Here is a 17,155-nt window from a genome sequence, read left to right as displayed (position 1 = left end):
TAAGAGGATAATGCTTTTTTTTTTTCAACACTAAAAATATTCATAAATCTAAAACTAAAATGAATGCAAAGAACACGTACTGAATTAAAACAAGAAATAAAGTACTGATCTCAGTGCATCATACGTATTAATAAATACCCACAGAGCCATTATAATGCTCTTAATAACTAATGAATGTTAGATTATAAAAACACTGGAACATTTTTTAAATCGTCGACCTACCCATCTTCCACGAAGATACGAGTTGAATAGAGTTATTGTAAAAATAGTTGGAAAAAAATGCAATCAAATGTCATAAGAATTAGGGCCTAATTCATTTCCTTTTGTTCTTTTGGTAGAATAAAAGTTGTCAATATTAATTTGAGTATATCTGATAACTTTAATTAGTACCATGCAGACTCGAAAAAGCATATCTTGTATCTGAGGTCTACACACGAAGGACAAGCTTATAGCACACACACACACAAATAGTGTCTTTTCACTACAGTGGCTGGAGGGCGCAAAAACATGTAAATGGGCAGACAAAATGTGAAGTCCTTAATTAGAGTTGATTTCAAACGTATTCTTTACCGAAAGAATTTTCCTATCACTGTTAATTACCTTGTCAATCTAAGTATCCTGACTCCATTTCCTTCATGTGGGTTGGGGGGAGGAATGAGTGGTACTAATTTTACTAGCTGTCAATCGTGAATGAATAAGAAACTTCTAAAGGTAACTAGAATAAAGGCTATTTCGTAATATGAATTCATTAAATGTGATATACTGTCTGTGAAAGTAAATAGGAGAGATACTTTATAGTAGACCTTTTTTTGTTTCTTACTTTCTTTTATACATTAAATAAGCGTTTTTTTTTTCTATTTTGTCTATTATTGAACCGAGTCATAATTTGAGAATTTCACACTGGATGATAATGCCTACAACAGTTAACAAAACTAACATGACGCTTTATGTTTGATTATGTATTTCTTATATATGGTCTAATGTTTCTGCATAAAAGCTTTATCATTAATTTTTTTCTTATTTAAAAAAACGTAACCCAGCTAAGGGCCATATCGAATCCGGTATTGTCATGATGTTTTGGGGAAAGTTTAAAAGATAGTACTCGATAGCTTTTCTTAAAGCTTGACTGAGTCTGTCTGATTAAGCATGCTAGAATTGGCTTGCTTAATGATTGTATGCCAACCAAAAATAATTTCTGTTTTTTTTTTCTTGTGTTTGTACAGATTAAAGTTCAGGTCTGCGTACAATTCTTTAAAGTCGGAGAAATTGACACCTTGAAAGAACAATACACCGCAGATGTCATTGTGCGATCCAGGTGGAGAGAACCCAGCCTCGATGGCCAGTTAAGTGAGGTACAGTTTGGTTTTACACTTGTCTGTTGTTTTCTAAGACACAGTGTCTTGTATTTTCGAAGACACAATAGACTGAGAGATCAGACTAAACAAAAGAATGAGCTATAAAACAATAGTTTTATAATCCCGGGTTCTTTTCCTGTCGGAGTATCGGGTTGTAGGAAACATAGAAACAAATCAAAATTCCATGTTTAGAGTTTGCCGTAGCAATGGGGTTGTTCCGTATTTCTTCCATGTCACGTGGTAGTGTTGTTTACATTAATGGCCTCATTGATGCTATTGTAATGTGAATATGAAAATAGTCTAGATCTATACATCTGTAAGAAATAAATTAAGTTTTACAATAATTCCCCGATTGATATGATTATTTAGTAATTCTACTAGATCTAGGCTAGTAATAGATCTATACCTTATCATAGGAAGACATTGCCATTATTGCCTTGCAAAAAGACCCTAACCACGTTACGTATTTTAAGTTGGTCAGACATTTGGAGCAACCCCATTGTTGTTTTACAGGGTGGGGTGTAGCCGGTGTAGCGATCCGCGTCAGAGCTTTTCTGAGATACAAAAAGACTGTTTTTAACTGTGATTTACCTTCTACCCATTTTTCCAACGAATAATAATCAACGGTAATAAATGTTTGATATTTAGTAATAATCTATGCTTATAATTCGTGTCGTAGGCTGTTTAGTACGATGCACACATTTGCTCTACATAAGTGCTCAGTAATAAATGATATCCCGCTGTTTTGTTACATCTATGAAACACTACTTTAAACTCTGGCATGTGTATGGACACATGTTGTAATATATGCCAAATGCTTAATCGTCACGGAACCTCACCAAAAAATGTCCGTGTTTTCATAACGACACAAACAGCTTCTGGGTTTAAACTAAATCTTTGGATTTGAACTTAAGTCGAGTGCAATTGGTGACTGTGTGAAATTAATGTCTTTGGTTACCTATCAAGGGGTAAGGGGTCGAGCTCATTTTTATAAATTTCAATTCGAGCTCTTTTGTGGCGGCAGAGCGCCTAAACGCAGTACGGTAACATCTTAAATAGTCCCTCCCTCTCCCAACACAGCGCCTAAACGCAGTACGGGAACATCTTAAATAGTACCTCCCTCTCTCCCCAACACAGCGCCTAAACACAGTACAGGAACATCTTAAATAGTACCTCCCTTTCTCCCAACACAGTGCCTAAACGCAGTACGGGAACATCTTAAATAGTCCCTCCCTCTCTCCCCCACACAGCGCCTAAACGCAGTACGGGAACATCTTAAATAGTCCCTCCCTCTCTCCCCCACACAGCGCCTAAACGCAGTACGGGAACATCTTAAATAGTACCTCCCTCTCTCCCCCACACAGCGCCTAAACACTGTACGGGAACATCTTAAATAGTACCTCCCTTTCTCCCAACACAGTGCCTAAACGCAGTACGGGAACATCTTAAATAGTCCCTCCCTCTCTCCCCCACACAGCGCCTAAACGCAGTACGGGAACATCTTAAATAGTCCCTCCCTCTCTCCCCCACACAGCGCCTTAACACAGTACAGGAACATCTTAAATAGTACCTCCCTTTCTCCCAACACAGTGCCTAAACGCAGTACGGGAACATCTTAAATAGTCCCTCCCTCTCTCCCCCACACAGCGCCTAAACGCAGTACGGGAACATCTTAAATAGTCCCTCCCTCTCTCCCCCACACAGCGCCTTAACACAGTACAGGAACATCTTAAATAGTACCTCCCTTTCTCCCAACACAGTGCCTAAACGCAGTACGGGAACATCTTAAATAGTCCCTCCCTCTCTCCCCCACACAGCGCCTAAACGCAGTACGGGAACATCTTAAATAGTCCCTCCCTCTCTCCCCCACACAGCGCCTAAACGCAGTACGGGAACATCTTAAATAGTCCCTCCCTCTCTCCCCCACACAGCGCCTAAACGCAGTACGGGAACATCTTAAATAGTCCCTCCCTCTCTCCCCCACACAGCGCCTAAACACAGTACAGGAACATCTTAAATAGTACCTACCTTTCTCCCAACACAGTGCCTAAACGCAGTACGGGAACATCTTAAATAGTCCCTCCCTCTCTCCCCCACACAGCGCCTAAACGCAGTACGGGAACATCTTAAATAGTCCCTCCCTCTCTCCCCCACACAGCGCCTAAACGCAGTACGGGAACATCTTAAATAGTACCTCCCTCTCTCCCCAACACAGCGCCTAAACACAGTACGGGAACATCTTAAATAGTACCTCCCTTTCTCCCAACACAGTGCCTAAACGCAGTACGGGAACATCTTAAATAGTCCCTCCCTCTCTCCCCCACACAGCGCCTAAACGCAGTACGGGAACATCTTAAATAGTCCCTCCCTCTCTCCCCCACACAGCGCCTTAACACAGTACAGGAACATCTTAAATAGTACCTCCCTTTCTCCCAACACAGCGCCTAAACGCAGTACGGGAACATCTTAAATAGTCCCTCCCTCTCTCCCCCACACAGCGCCTAAACGCAGTACGGGAACATCTTAAATAGTCCCTCCCTCTCTCCCCCACACAGCGCCTTAACACAGTACAGGAACATCTTAAATAGTACCTCCCTTTCTCCCAACACAGTGCCTAAACGCAGTACGGGAACATCTTAAATAGTCCCTCCCTCTCTCCCCCACACAGCGCCTAAACGCAGTACGGGAACATCTTAAATAGTCCCTCCCTCTCTCCCCCACACAGCGCCTAAACGCAGTACGGGAACATCTTAAATAATACCTACCTCTCTCCCCCACACAGCGCCTAAACGCAGTACGGGAACATCTTAAATAGTACCTACCTCTCTCCCCCACACAGCGCCTAAACGCAGTACGGGAACATCTTAAATAATACCTACCTCTCCCCCTCCCTACATGTCCACTCAAGAGTGCAGTGTGTTGAGTGCGACTGTACTAAATCAAATCCTCTTTAAGGGCACAAGTATGCAAACATATCACTCGCACATCATCATATTTTACACCATTCAAAGTTCTGATGCAGCAGCTACTTTTTACTTTTCTGATGGCGAAAAATCTATTTTTTTAAATCACTTATGGAAGCAGTTTTTTTCATAAAAATACACCGCTTTTACAACTTTTCGCTATTAATAGTAACAAACAAGGGAGGCTCTTTAGTTGGGGAGATGTCTATTTACCATATTTTGAACACATTTATGCAAATGGTTTTAGATTTTTTTGTCTTACATTTGTATTGCTAATTTATGTAAGTTCTGTCATACTAACTACTACATTTACACAAAAATTTTTAAACTTTTTTTTAAAAGAGAAAAAAACTATTTAGTATGCATATAATTTGGGCATAATTTAAAACAACAATTAATAAGTAGTTTTCTTTTCATATTATCGCGTCAACTGCAGGGCTGCATCACCACAACAAAACACTTAACTAAAGGGAAACCATTTTTTTTTACGGAAATGCTTTTCATGAGGATTTAAGAGATTGACCCTTTACAAAACAATTAGATCAATAATATACTCATTATAAGACAACAGTTAGGGCAGGTTCACATGTAACTTCACATTCACTTTCACCTATCCTTTGGTCTGCTGGACTGCTGGGGCACCACACAAGATCTGTCAATCTTCTTTCTCCATTTTTCTGTCATTTGTCTTTGATAGAATTTCATTCTGATGTTCTTTCTGAAAATATTGATACCTGCCTTTTTACCTGCCTGTGTGGACCACTTCGGGGGACGATTTTGAGTTTGTGTTTCCACTTAAACTGTCTTTGTAACCTTGTTTAATTTCGAAAAATTATTATTTCCCAGAGATATACATCAACTTTCAAATTTCTAGGAAAATCGGTAGAGCCATTTTCGAGATCCATGTCCATGTTTATTCACCCGTTTTTTTTTTTGTTTTTTTTTTTGCTGAAGACTTTGTAAGCTGAATAGAGGAATTGTAAAAATACAATTAAAGATCTTTATTTCATTTTGGTACTAGGGCGGAGACATCACCGACGTCAGAAAATACTGGAACCCCAAACTGTACATTGAGAACAGCTATGGCGATCACAAAGAGATGTTTCGTTACAGGCTCGTCTTCAACGACAAGGGGGAGGCTTATATGACAGAAAAGAGGACCGTCAAAGGGACCTTCATGGAGAACCTTGAGCTGGACGATTTCCCTTTTGACGTTCAGGTAGGCTTAAGTTGAAGTTTGGAATTCAACCTCTCAAGCATTCCGTTTGATTGAGTTTGATACGGGTGGTGATCGTTTAGATTAAATGACGTTATATGGAGTAAATTAAAGAAGTCCAGAGAAAGTGTTTATAATGAGGTTTATTCAATTATGTTAATTATGCCTTAATTTTGGGGACGTGTTAGCCGAGTGATAAAAAGGTCTGATTGGTCTCGGGTCCGAATCCTGGTAAAGGCTGGGATTTTAAACGTCGGGATTTATTGGGACACCAGACTCAATGTGTACATGGTATTCATAGGGAAAGTGAAGGCGGCTGGTCATTGTGTTGATCACATGACACCCATGTGAACCATCGGCCATAGAAGCTAAATAGCTTTACATCATCTGAACACCAATACCTACGTTTCAATGTATAAGTAATTTCTTTTATGCTCTATGTATGTTTAAAATCTTTACAGGTTTGTTTTTTTATTATAGAAGATATGTTCTCATCCTAAAAAAAAACTTTATCTTCCGTGTTATTAAACTCAAAACGTTTAAGACTGTAGTAGTTAAGGTTGTGGAAGTAAAACAAAAGGTTTGTTGTTGTGCTGGCCACAAGACATCCTTGTTAAACTGTGGACCATAGAAACAGTCATGATTTACACCATTATCCCACATAGATTGCAACTTCTAAAATGGTCCCGTCATTTTTTATTTAAACTTATTTTAACTCACTCCGTCTTTCTATTTATCTGGAACAAAATTGGTAAATGTTATTTCTCCAACTTCCCAATCTCGTAACAAGTTGAAACTTTGCACATTTATTCAAAGTCCATGACAATGCACGAATCAATCAAAAAGACAAAATCAAGGTAATCGATCAGTGATAATTAATACATTTTACCTAATATAGTAAAAAGGGAGCTAAACCTGCAGTATTGCTAGTGTGCATATTGTCCAAGATGTTATTAAAACTCTTTTTCAAAAGACACTCTTTCTATTTTTTTTTTTTGCTTTAGGACTTGACGGTGACTGTAGCCTCCGAGTTCCCATACACAGATGTTGAGGTGGTCGAGGACCTGGAGAACCATCACATGGTCAACAAACAGTCTTTCGTGGATGAGCAGGAGTGGCACCTGTACTCCCACACGGAGTGCATACAAAGGGAGCTGACCATCGACCAGTTCGATCCCAGTGTCAGGCGCTCGGCGGTGTCGGTCAAGTGCCGGGCAGCCCGAAGGCCTGGATACTTTGTTTGGAATATCTTTATGATCACGGTGAGGGAGCTTCTTAAGTTATCACTCAGAGGCGTAGCTAGGAATTTTCCATCATTTGGGGGCCCAGGGGCATGACCTCTTTGGGGGCTCCTGCATTTCGCATAATATTTAATGTAAAAAGAATTTTTTTATAGCAGTGATTACTATTATAATACATTTTTTTTACATATATAATAGACATTATTTAAAAGACATTATTATCTTATAAGTTAATAGATTTTTATTGACAAAAAAAAGTAAATACGTTTACATATTCTTGAAACACTGCTTATAATTTAAGGACATTTTAATAACATATTTCTTATATCTTTTAATAAGTGTTTGTGACTAGATGTTTAATTAGTTAATTATGGCTTGTTTATTTGAGTCTAGGGGAAATTTTATTAATTTATCCCACTCACATATAAGATTTTGTACAGGCACACTGCAACTAACAGTAAGAACAGACCAATATTATAGGTTTATAAATAAATATAATTTAATAAATGAAAGTTTACAAAAGATAAATGACCAAATAAAATTATAATTCAGAAATGAAATGAAGGTGCTAATATCTAACATAACTGCTCATCATGGATTGCTAATTATTGAGTGATTGGAAGAGAAGAATGTTCCTATGTCTGGCTACTTATTTTCTTAGCTGCTAGCCCGTGGGTCGTCTTCTGGCGGTCGAAGGACTGGCACTCAGAAGGATGAGTCATCCGGCTCTGTCTTAGGACGTTGGCTTGGGATGTTCTCTATGCTGTAGGCAAACTGGCTCTAGGGTGAGGCCGCTGCCTGTTTAGCAGTAGAGAGGGTTGGTACTGCAGACTAAGTTGTAGTGGGACGATCTTCTCAGCTGTGATCTCTAGCTCGTAGATAGCCGTGCTAACTCAACACCAGTTTATCTTCTGCAGCGAAGGTTGCTCTAATCTGTCGGCATTGGGCACTAGCTATTGGGCAGTGGACAGTTTGGGCCGGGTACTGGGCAGATGATACTGGGCAGTATAAGGCACTGTGGACACTGGGCAATATTTTAAGGCCAAGGACAGTAGGCAATGCCTTCTTGCTAACAGGTATAATTGGGGGGGGGGGGATCTGGTGTGGTCTGCTCCGGTTACAGCTTTCTATGGAGATCTGGTAGTTATAGCAATCGGGTGTAGCAATCGTGTGTAGCAATTGGGGGTAGCAACCAGGGGTAGCAACCAGGCTGGGGATACGACAGACAATTAGGAACCTCCTAAAGACATTGAGCAGGGATTCCCATATGCCTTGCAATCAATCAGACGCAGGCATTGGTATAAATCCCAATAAGACATTTAAAACAATTAGGTATAAAATCTTAAAATACGCATATAACTCAATAACAAAAAAGATACAAGTAAGATAACCACAATAAATGTGTTATCATACAATGTAGGATGATAGTCAAGATTCATCCATTAAATTTGATTACGTCGACAAGTAATCAGTTATAGTAGAATGGAGAATGAGCATATTATATACTAGAGGATAAGATGAAAATAAAATACTAGGGATTGAGATACAATGATAAGGGTTTGATATAATTAATCAAAATTAAACTCATCCAAGGAACTATAAGTTCACAAGCGTGTGAGACATAATAATATGTATGGGGGATATAATAGAAATGTGAAATGATTAATTTCACATGGGCTCTGTAAGTTTAGAGCACTATGATCTAAGTTCTTAGACAGCACTTAGATTCAGGAAAGGTTATTGTTTACATCAATCACTAAGATACAGGAATGGATGAAACATAACAAATCAAATATAATAACAATGGCTTCAAACGTAGACAACCATAGCGGCATTAATAATACTATATGAAGATATAACATCGACATAAAATAGTACAATGTACATGCATAATAAAGTCATAATGTAATGACGGGCAACTTGGTTGTGTACTAATGTGTACTCACACATTCCTATAAGATAAAATAAGTATTGTAAAATGTTTACACTTACCCGTTTGTCCCTAATGAAACCTCACCAATAAACTTCCTAACAGAGGAGACTGAATGAATTCTAGCGGGCCTAACTTAGAATGTTTGGGTCTCTCTCTATATATAGTTGAGGCATTTTGTTTAACGGGTGGGGAAGAAAGCTAGCTGATTTTCTCACATGTATCGATGTTCCGGAGATGTCAGGCGTCAGGTCAGATTTATGGTCAATATTCGTTGCCTACCGTGAGAGTAAAGTCTTAAGCGAATATGTATCTGTCCAGCCCGAGTGCAATGCTATTCTTAGAGCGATGTGTATCCTGCGGGAAAGGGGGTGGGGGGAGAGAGAGAATAGGTGTGAAAAGTTATTAGGCCGCTGCGTGTAGCGCTGGTGCAGCGACTATTGTGTGCTGGTCACCTGCACAGCGGTCAAAATTAAAAGTTAGCCCTAGAGAGGCTAGTCTATGTTTTACGTCGAGATTCGTCCCGTGAGAAACAGTGCGAGGGGAGATAAATCCTAAACGAAATTAGTTATGGGTGGACAAGAAGATAATTGTTTTAAGTTAAAAATAAAAGTTTCTCGCGATTGGCTGGGAGAAACTCAAATGAATTTTTGTATGCAAGTTTCGTATCGTCACAGTGTTCATAATTTAGATGTTGGTTTCTAACTGTAAGTAGTCAATAAAATTGGTGACCAGTTTAGGTTTTTATATTCCTACTATGCCTTTTAAAATTAACTTAAAAAGACTATTTGTTTAACAAAGTATAGTTATTTTTGTTTAAATAAATGTATTGTTTTCAACCTCATTATAGATGTATGTACCAACAAGTTAAATAATATACCGGTACATTTCAAACAAGATCAAAGCCACTAAATGTACTCGTCTTTCTGTCACATGTCTCTCTGTCACAAGTATTTCTGTCACATGTCTCTGTCACGTCTTTCTGTCACACGTCTTTCTGTCACACGTCTTTCTATCACGTCTCTCTGTCACACATCTTCCTTTCACGCGCCTTTCTGTCACATGTCTTTCTGTCACACGTCTCTCTGTCACACGTCTCTCTGTCACACGTCTCTCTATCACACGTCTTTCTGTCACACGTCTCTCTATCACACGTCTTTCTGTCACACGTCTCTCTATCACAAGTCTTTCTGTCACACGTCTCTCTATCACACGTCTTTCTGTCACACGTCTCTCTGTGACACGTCTTTCTGTCACACGTCTCTCTATCACACGTCTTTCTGTCACACGTCTCTCTGTGACACGTCTTTCTGTCACACGTCTCTCTATCACACGTCTTTCTGTCACAAGTGTCTCACTTTTTCTCTCGTTTCTTGAACTCTTGCTAAAACTAAGACAAACCAACTCTTGGTTTCATAAGAATCTATTTATCCCACGCAACTGTAACTACTCACCTTCATCTCATAACTGTTACATACATAACAATATGTTACAAGCTTTTATATATGAACTTTTACAAGCTTACATTTGACATTGGTGTAACTTACTGTGAAAAATAATAAATAACAAAAAAATAAAATAAAACAAACTAAAAAAATATTTAGAAAAGACTGGCACAGCATTGTCCTAGTCATATCACAAATAGAAATGCTACAATGAAGTCATTTGTACTAATTAAACTTTTCACATGTCTCGATATTCGAATTTTGAATGTTAGGTATATACGTTCTACTTATTTAAAAAAAAACAACGTTTTTATTACTATGCGCTTTGCTCTGATCTAAACATCAGACTATCACTGACCTTTGTAAGCTGTAAACTGTAACATTCCTATTGTTTAAACTATTCTTTAAGCACACATTGACAATGTTGACTAAGATAATGGCTTCGTGCATGAACGTATTTAACAAGGGATTTGTTAGCTCACACTTACTAACTGCAACGCCTTAATTAAACTTTGAAAAAAATATTTTTAAAATATAGACAAGATGGCTGAGTGTCACACCACTTGGACATCCGACTGACTTCTCAGGTTTGAGCCTTTTAGTGCTTCCATAGTTTTGCAGTGGAGCGCTAGTATTTACTTGATTTACATAATTACAGTGAGTAACTAGGGAAAGAGAAATTTGGTAAAGCGTTTGATCTGAACATACAACTTCCCCATGAAACAATGTCCAACAAATATTGTACATTATAATTTTTACCTGCCCCATACAATTTTGAAGAGATTATGGGACATTTAGGACGCCCCTGTGTCTGCTCAGATCTCATGGGTACCTGACATTAGTGGGGGAAAGTAAAGGTGGTTGGTGTTTGGAGACCACACATTCGTTACAGGATGAATCAATCCCCAAATAAAAATAGTGTAGTTTCACGATGTCAACATAGTAAGCACGAAAATCATTGATCATTTTACTTAAAGTTTGTTATTTGGCTGTCTTTGTGTTTGTCAACAGTTTCTCATCTGCACTTTATCGTTCGCAACATTCTCCGTGGACAAATGGCTGCCCCAGAACAGGTTACAGCTTTCCTTCACTCTGGTGCTGACTGCCGTCGCGTTCAAATCCGTTGTGAACCAGAGCTTACCAAGGATCTCTTATCTCACGTATATGGTGAGTACACTGGACAAAGTACATTGGACAAAGTACACTGGACAAAGTACATTGGACAAAGTACATTGGACAAAGTACATTGGACAAAGTACACTGGACAAAGTACACTGGACAAAGTACTTTGGCAAGAATGCATTGGTCAAAGTACATTGGTCAGAGTACAATGGTCATGAGACTTAACATGAAACTTGCATGCTAAACTTTATTAAGTTGAAGTCAAATTTAACACATGCCAGTCAAATGATCTATGCTTTAGCTTTTCATTCGAGTTTTCTGGGTTTTGATTGTAGTAGATTTCAAAGGAAATAAATTTACATAACTTCTCTATATTTCTAGGACAAATATCTTTCAGCATTTAACAGTATAACTTCTCTGTATTTCAAACACAAATTACTTTTAGTATTTCATCTATTAACTTCTGGACATTGCCAAGATAAATAGCTATTAGCCGCAGAGCGTCTACCTTCTCTATACTCCCAAGACAAATAACTTGTAGCATTTGACGTTATAATTCTCTTTATTTTGAAGAAAAATAACTTTATATTAACAAACATCGTTTAGCGTTAAAGATATTAACTACTCTACATCTTTAGGTCATGTGTTTTATAATCAGCTTTAATACTTTCTATATAAACTCTCGGATGAAACATTTTAGCATCTATGTTCATGAAGTTTTGTGTATTATATTTCCAGGACTAACATCTTTTAGCATCAATAGCTTTGTCTATTTTTCCAGGACAAATATCTTTTAGCATCTATGTTCATGATGTCCGCTGTTTGTACTTGGCACGGAGTTGTCACCACTCTGGAAGGGAACAAACCATTGGCCAACTTTATCGAGTACATCGTCCTGGGATGTCTGGCCGCCATCTACGTCGTCTACAACATTGGCTTTTGCATTTTGATTTATGTTTTTGTAAGTACAGACGATTGTCACTTAGTTTGGTTATGAAATTGAGGATATGATGTTTTTAAATCTGCACCATATAGTAGTCAGCAGAGATTGTACAATCGTAGCTTTTTTTGGTGAGTCAAATCAGTCTTCCAAATATCTTTATACCTTTAAGTCTAAAATGGCTGCCTGGTCGTGCAGTTTGCGCGCCGGACTGTGGTTCAAATTTATCGATGGTCCAGGGTTCAAACCCTGCCCGCTCCCATCCCCCGTCGTCCTGCGGGAGGTTTGGACTAGGAAGTAATTATATTCAACTCTGAAGAAACATCCGAAACATGTAAAACAAACAACAAACAAACAAATATGTAGTAGAATCTATGACATATATGAACTTCTTATATATGACCATGGTACTACTATCCCACAATACAAGAAAAACCGACGATGAAAACAAAAAGGACCAATTATGAGGGCCTCAACTTAAAAATCAGGCGACTGTAAAATTTATTCTAAAAAAAAAATACAATTTAATTTGTTCTTATATCAACTGAGTGGATAGTGACAACTGACTTCGAAAACACATTTGACGCCCTGAACATCAATAAGAAAATCCTTGTTGCCTGTCAAAGAGCGGCACTGCTGCAGACTTGCTACATTCTCAGTAGACTTAGTGAAATACAATGAGTTCGTTTCTTGGCTTCCAAACCTCATTCCTGGGTTTGAATCTCAGAGAAATCCACTGAGTCCACCCAACTCTAGTGAGTGCCTGACTTTAGTTCTGGAAAGTAAAGGCGGTTGGTCTTTGTGCTGGACACATGACAGACATCCTGCTCGTTAACCGTTGGCCAAAGAAACATGGCCTTAATATCATCTGCCTTATAGATGAAAGGGGAAATTTACTTTTTTACTTAAAGAAATTCAACACTGGCAGTAACAGAGAATGAGATTTAGTTCCGTTCTACACTAATAATAATTAATAATGATAATAATTGTTAATATTTTTATGTTACAAATGAATGAGTATTCATTTCCTGGCACTGCCAGGGGCGAGTTTGTAGTCCATTTATCAGTGTCCACTGAGGAATTTTCTGGTGATTGTTCTATAGTGTAAAAAAAAAAAAAAACAATGATGTAAGCGTAACAGCCTCCAGTGTAGGCTTTTCTTCGAGTGTTTGAAGATGAAGACACAGTGCAGTACTTCACACAACTTTCTAAACTCAGCTTTAATCTCCCGTCATCGATTTTGTTAAAAGATAACTTATTTATTTAGATTCCCAGTGTAGCAGAGGGCTGATAGTTCCCTAGTGTAAATCTTTTGAGACGTTTTGTGCTGCTGTCTGATATGATACAAATGATTAGTTAACTAAACTTTATTACAAATTAAATAGCATTGAATTTTGAAGATAGAAGAATCAGCGCAAGTAAATGTGTTTCACCACTTAGCTTTTTTATCCCTATTTCATTTAATGTTGTTTAACTGTATAATTTTACGTTTTTTTTAATGTAATGAACATTTGACAAAGTACAGAAAAACAAAATGTTTTAATTAGACTCACTACAGTTACTTGTAGTTTACTAACAATAAAAATAAAACGTCATTACAGCCCTGTAAGAAGAGACGCATCATGGCCCAGAAGGATGTTGAGCACAATAAGGTATTTTCTTGGTTAACTCCCTTTGTTCTTGTGAAGAGGGGACACAAATTTAACTAAAGTAACATTTCCTTTGGCTTGTGGGCATAATTACTCTTTTTTAATGCATTTCACGTATTCTCTGCTTTTAATATCTAGATTTAATTCTGCATTTAAATTATATAAGCTCTAGTCTAAAATAAATTAAAATATTAGGATGCATGTATATAAAATAAAAAAACAACCTTGTAGCTTGTATATATTTTTAAAGGAAACTTCATTATATTACATAACATTAATTAAATTAACATTTCTAGTTTTATATATAGATTACTACTATTTTAATTAGAGGAATTTACTTAGTATATAATATGTTCTGTTTGAGAGCATGTGAGTTTATAAACTTAAACTATGTTGTTTTTTTCTTTGTGACGTTTCACACTGAGGACATTAACTTGATTGTTTTCGTTCTATGTGTGTAAAATATATGTATTTCTGAGAGGATTTTGTGTAGAGCTATTTTTTAAAGAAAAGAAAAAGAAAATTCTTGGTTTGAAAGTCTCTGTAAATGGATTATCTATACAGCTTTATCTGTATTTCCTGTCTGTGTGTTTGTCTGCCCTGGTCCTGTTAACATAGTGGCTTTTTTAACATTATCATTATTACTTCCCTTTTCTCCTTATCTCCCCCTTTAGTTGAGAATTTTTTAATTAATATTTTGACTCGTTGCAAAGAGATCCATTTCCTTTCAGTTTTAACCCCCACCTTTTTTTTAGCCAAAAGCTTTTCCCACAGACTAAATTATTATTTTAACGTATTTTTATTTCTGCTGTGCTTTATGTAATTATTGTATACACTTCTCTGTCCAGCGCTTGCAAAGACGGACTTATGCGGAGAAACTCTAAAATTGAGATAATAAATATTTATTCCCACACAATTTAACGTAGGTACTCTTCTATTTCTCTGCTTCTATTTATATCACACTGAGTGTATAGCACAGTGCTGTCCCCTTGAGTACTCTATTATTAGCACAGATCCTATGTTACAAAATGGAACCTGACACATGATCACGTGGAAGTTCAATATCACTATTCAATATGTCACATATCACCCTCGTATCTGTACACATAGAAACACAGATATTCAAATGTGGCTTAGAGAAATAGAGAAAACAAGAGTTTAAATAAATTTCGAGGTGCTATCCATTTTTTTTAAATAATCATACAAAATGTGCTAACAGTGCATGACAAAAATACAAGTAATATAATCTGAACTGCTTTTGGAACCTTTTTTTTAATGATAATTGTTTTTTTAAATCATTTTTGTTTCCAAATTGTAAAATAGGAGTAAAAATCTTGCTTAAAGAATTATCTAAAATTTATTAAAGTAAAAAAAAACTGCATTGGACACATTTTAGAGTGTTTTTCTTTTTACTAAATAGATTACCATAATTATAGATAGTCTAGTTATTATACAGCCAAACAATCAGCACATTTTATAATTATAAAGTTGGCAGGTGGATTTTTATTTATCATGTATTTATTTAGACTTCCTTGAGACAAAGTTTTTTTTGAAATTTCAACACTCTCCGGAATTAATTCTTTCAACATATGAGATCACACAGTCCGAAGGGTTGTCCACAGGTCAGGTCATCCCGAGTTTGACGCCCCGTGTGTCTGCAGTCCATATCGCCCATTGTGTTTTGTTGAATTACAAGTGAAATGTCCCAGTGTTTATGTCCATTTTTTTTTACCAGACTCGCAACCGTCTTGTGCCATGCGAGGTGTTGAATTCTATTTGAGATTTTTTTTTGTCCATTCCACATTTAATCCTCCACGCACGCTTTTAACTCTTAAAACTCCTCCAAATGATAATTTTCAGCTCCGTCGGGAGCATACCCCATCGCAGCCAGCATTACGCAGAATGTTAACCCTCACAAAAACCATCTCAGCTGACTTACCTGGTCTGATAAACAGCTAAGGTTTGACAGAGGTAACTTGTCTCAGAAACAAAAACACTTCCATTCCGCAATGAACAAATATAGTAGTTGTTTTTATATTTCTAATAACAAAGTAACAAAAAATGTAGTATTAAAATGTTTACAATACAAAGAAATAATAATTATAACTTTAATATGTTTTTAAATTCAAAACCCCTCATTGCTTAAAGACGGATTTTACATTCAGTTCACTAGTAGACCAAAAGCTTTATTTTGTTCACTCATGTGATAAGCGTTATACTCTGTTTGCCCCTTGGGTTAATGGCGATAATATAGAAGTTTGCTCTTATGCAAGGACTAATTGATACAGAACCAGAAACTTTAATTTATTTTTCCTCAGACTAGGACTAATTAATATAGAGCTCATAGAAATATATCCAGAAACTTTAATTTATTTTTCCTTATGCAAAGACTAATACGTACAAGTAACGGAATGAGCATGGATTTCGGTTGGCTAAGCTCTAAATTGAAAACAATCCTAATTCAAATAACCAATTATTATTAACAATTACATCCATTATGATATTTTGAAAAATATATTTTAACAAACTCCGACTTGAAATTATTACTGGCTAAATACAAAAAGTTTCTTATTCAAAAATTAATTATAAACAACGATTTTGCTTAATTGTATTCATATTTTACCAAGCTTATTTCAACTCAGTCTTTCTGTCTGGTACAAGTATTGACACGTTATTTCTCCCACTCATTAGGATTCAGATCAAGGTGAAACTTTTCAAAATTATTCATCGTCCGTTAGAAAACACAAATCAATGAAAAGATCAATCAGTTAATCAATTAATTAGTGGTAATTAGTTAATTATGTTTGATATAGAAAAGGGGAAATAAACCTTAGACTATTGATAGATGTGATAGATGTGTGCAGTTCTTTCCCTTACATTTTGATTGTTAAAATTTATTGTAACTAGTACTTTGATAGCACAAATCATTACCAAATATAAACATTGGACGATTATGCATATAAAATGAACTACACCTGTAGCTAATGAAACTCTTCATTTTGGTTTTAATTTCTTATTTGTATAAAGCTTCTAGTTATAATATTTTGAGCTTTAGACTTGGGGGGAGGAAGGGGATGACTTTTGAGTCAGGGTCAAAGGTCTCAGCTAAGCCCTTGGGGGAAACAAAGGCCAAGAAAGTAGTTTATGTAATGGCGCTTGTGACCTCTTTAATTTACATCGTGTGTGAACTAATTAGTTATCATTGGAGAATTAGGGGAGGGAAAAATATTCAAGAATACTTTTAGTTCTTTTTAAAAAGTTTCTATCAAGTATATATATATATATTCTAACATA

General features: G+C 36.7%; 1 protein-coding gene across 6 annotated transcripts in view; it reads left to right on the top strand.

The window, feature by feature from the left end:
• Positions 1 to 17,155, top strand: part of LOC106069993 (cys-loop ligand-gated ion channel-like) — a 138,000-nt gene that overhangs the window by 111,985 nt on the left and 8,860 nt on the right. For 5 of the 6 annotated variants that reach the window (XM_056013726.1, XM_013229789.2, XM_056013732.1 and 2 more), the window contains 7 exons: positions 1,224 to 1,352; positions 5,340 to 5,537; positions 6,539 to 6,796; positions 11,162 to 11,317; positions 12,054 to 12,233; positions 13,814 to 13,864; positions 15,722 to 15,832. In XM_056013726.1, coding sequence (XP_055869701.1) covers positions 1,224 to 1,352; positions 5,340 to 5,537; positions 6,539 to 6,796; positions 11,162 to 11,317; positions 12,054 to 12,233; positions 13,814 to 13,864; positions 15,722 to 15,820 — 1,071 coding nt within the window. In that variant the 3' untranslated portion in view covers positions 15,821 to 15,832. The remainder of the gene's footprint in view (positions 1 to 1,223; positions 1,353 to 5,339; positions 5,538 to 6,538; positions 6,797 to 11,161; positions 11,318 to 12,053; positions 12,234 to 13,813; positions 13,865 to 15,721; positions 15,833 to 17,155) is intronic. The other variant, XM_056013727.1, reaches the window with a different exon arrangement.

The sequence above is a fragment of the Biomphalaria glabrata genome, chromosome 16, assembly GCF_947242115.1.
Source record: "Biomphalaria glabrata chromosome 16, xgBioGlab47.1, whole genome shotgun sequence".
In the NCBI taxonomy this organism is placed as follows: Eukaryota; Metazoa; Mollusca; class Gastropoda; family Planorbidae; genus Biomphalaria; species Biomphalaria glabrata.
Note: the sequence above shows the minus strand (reverse complement) of the source record. Positions and strands in the feature narration are given on the sequence as shown.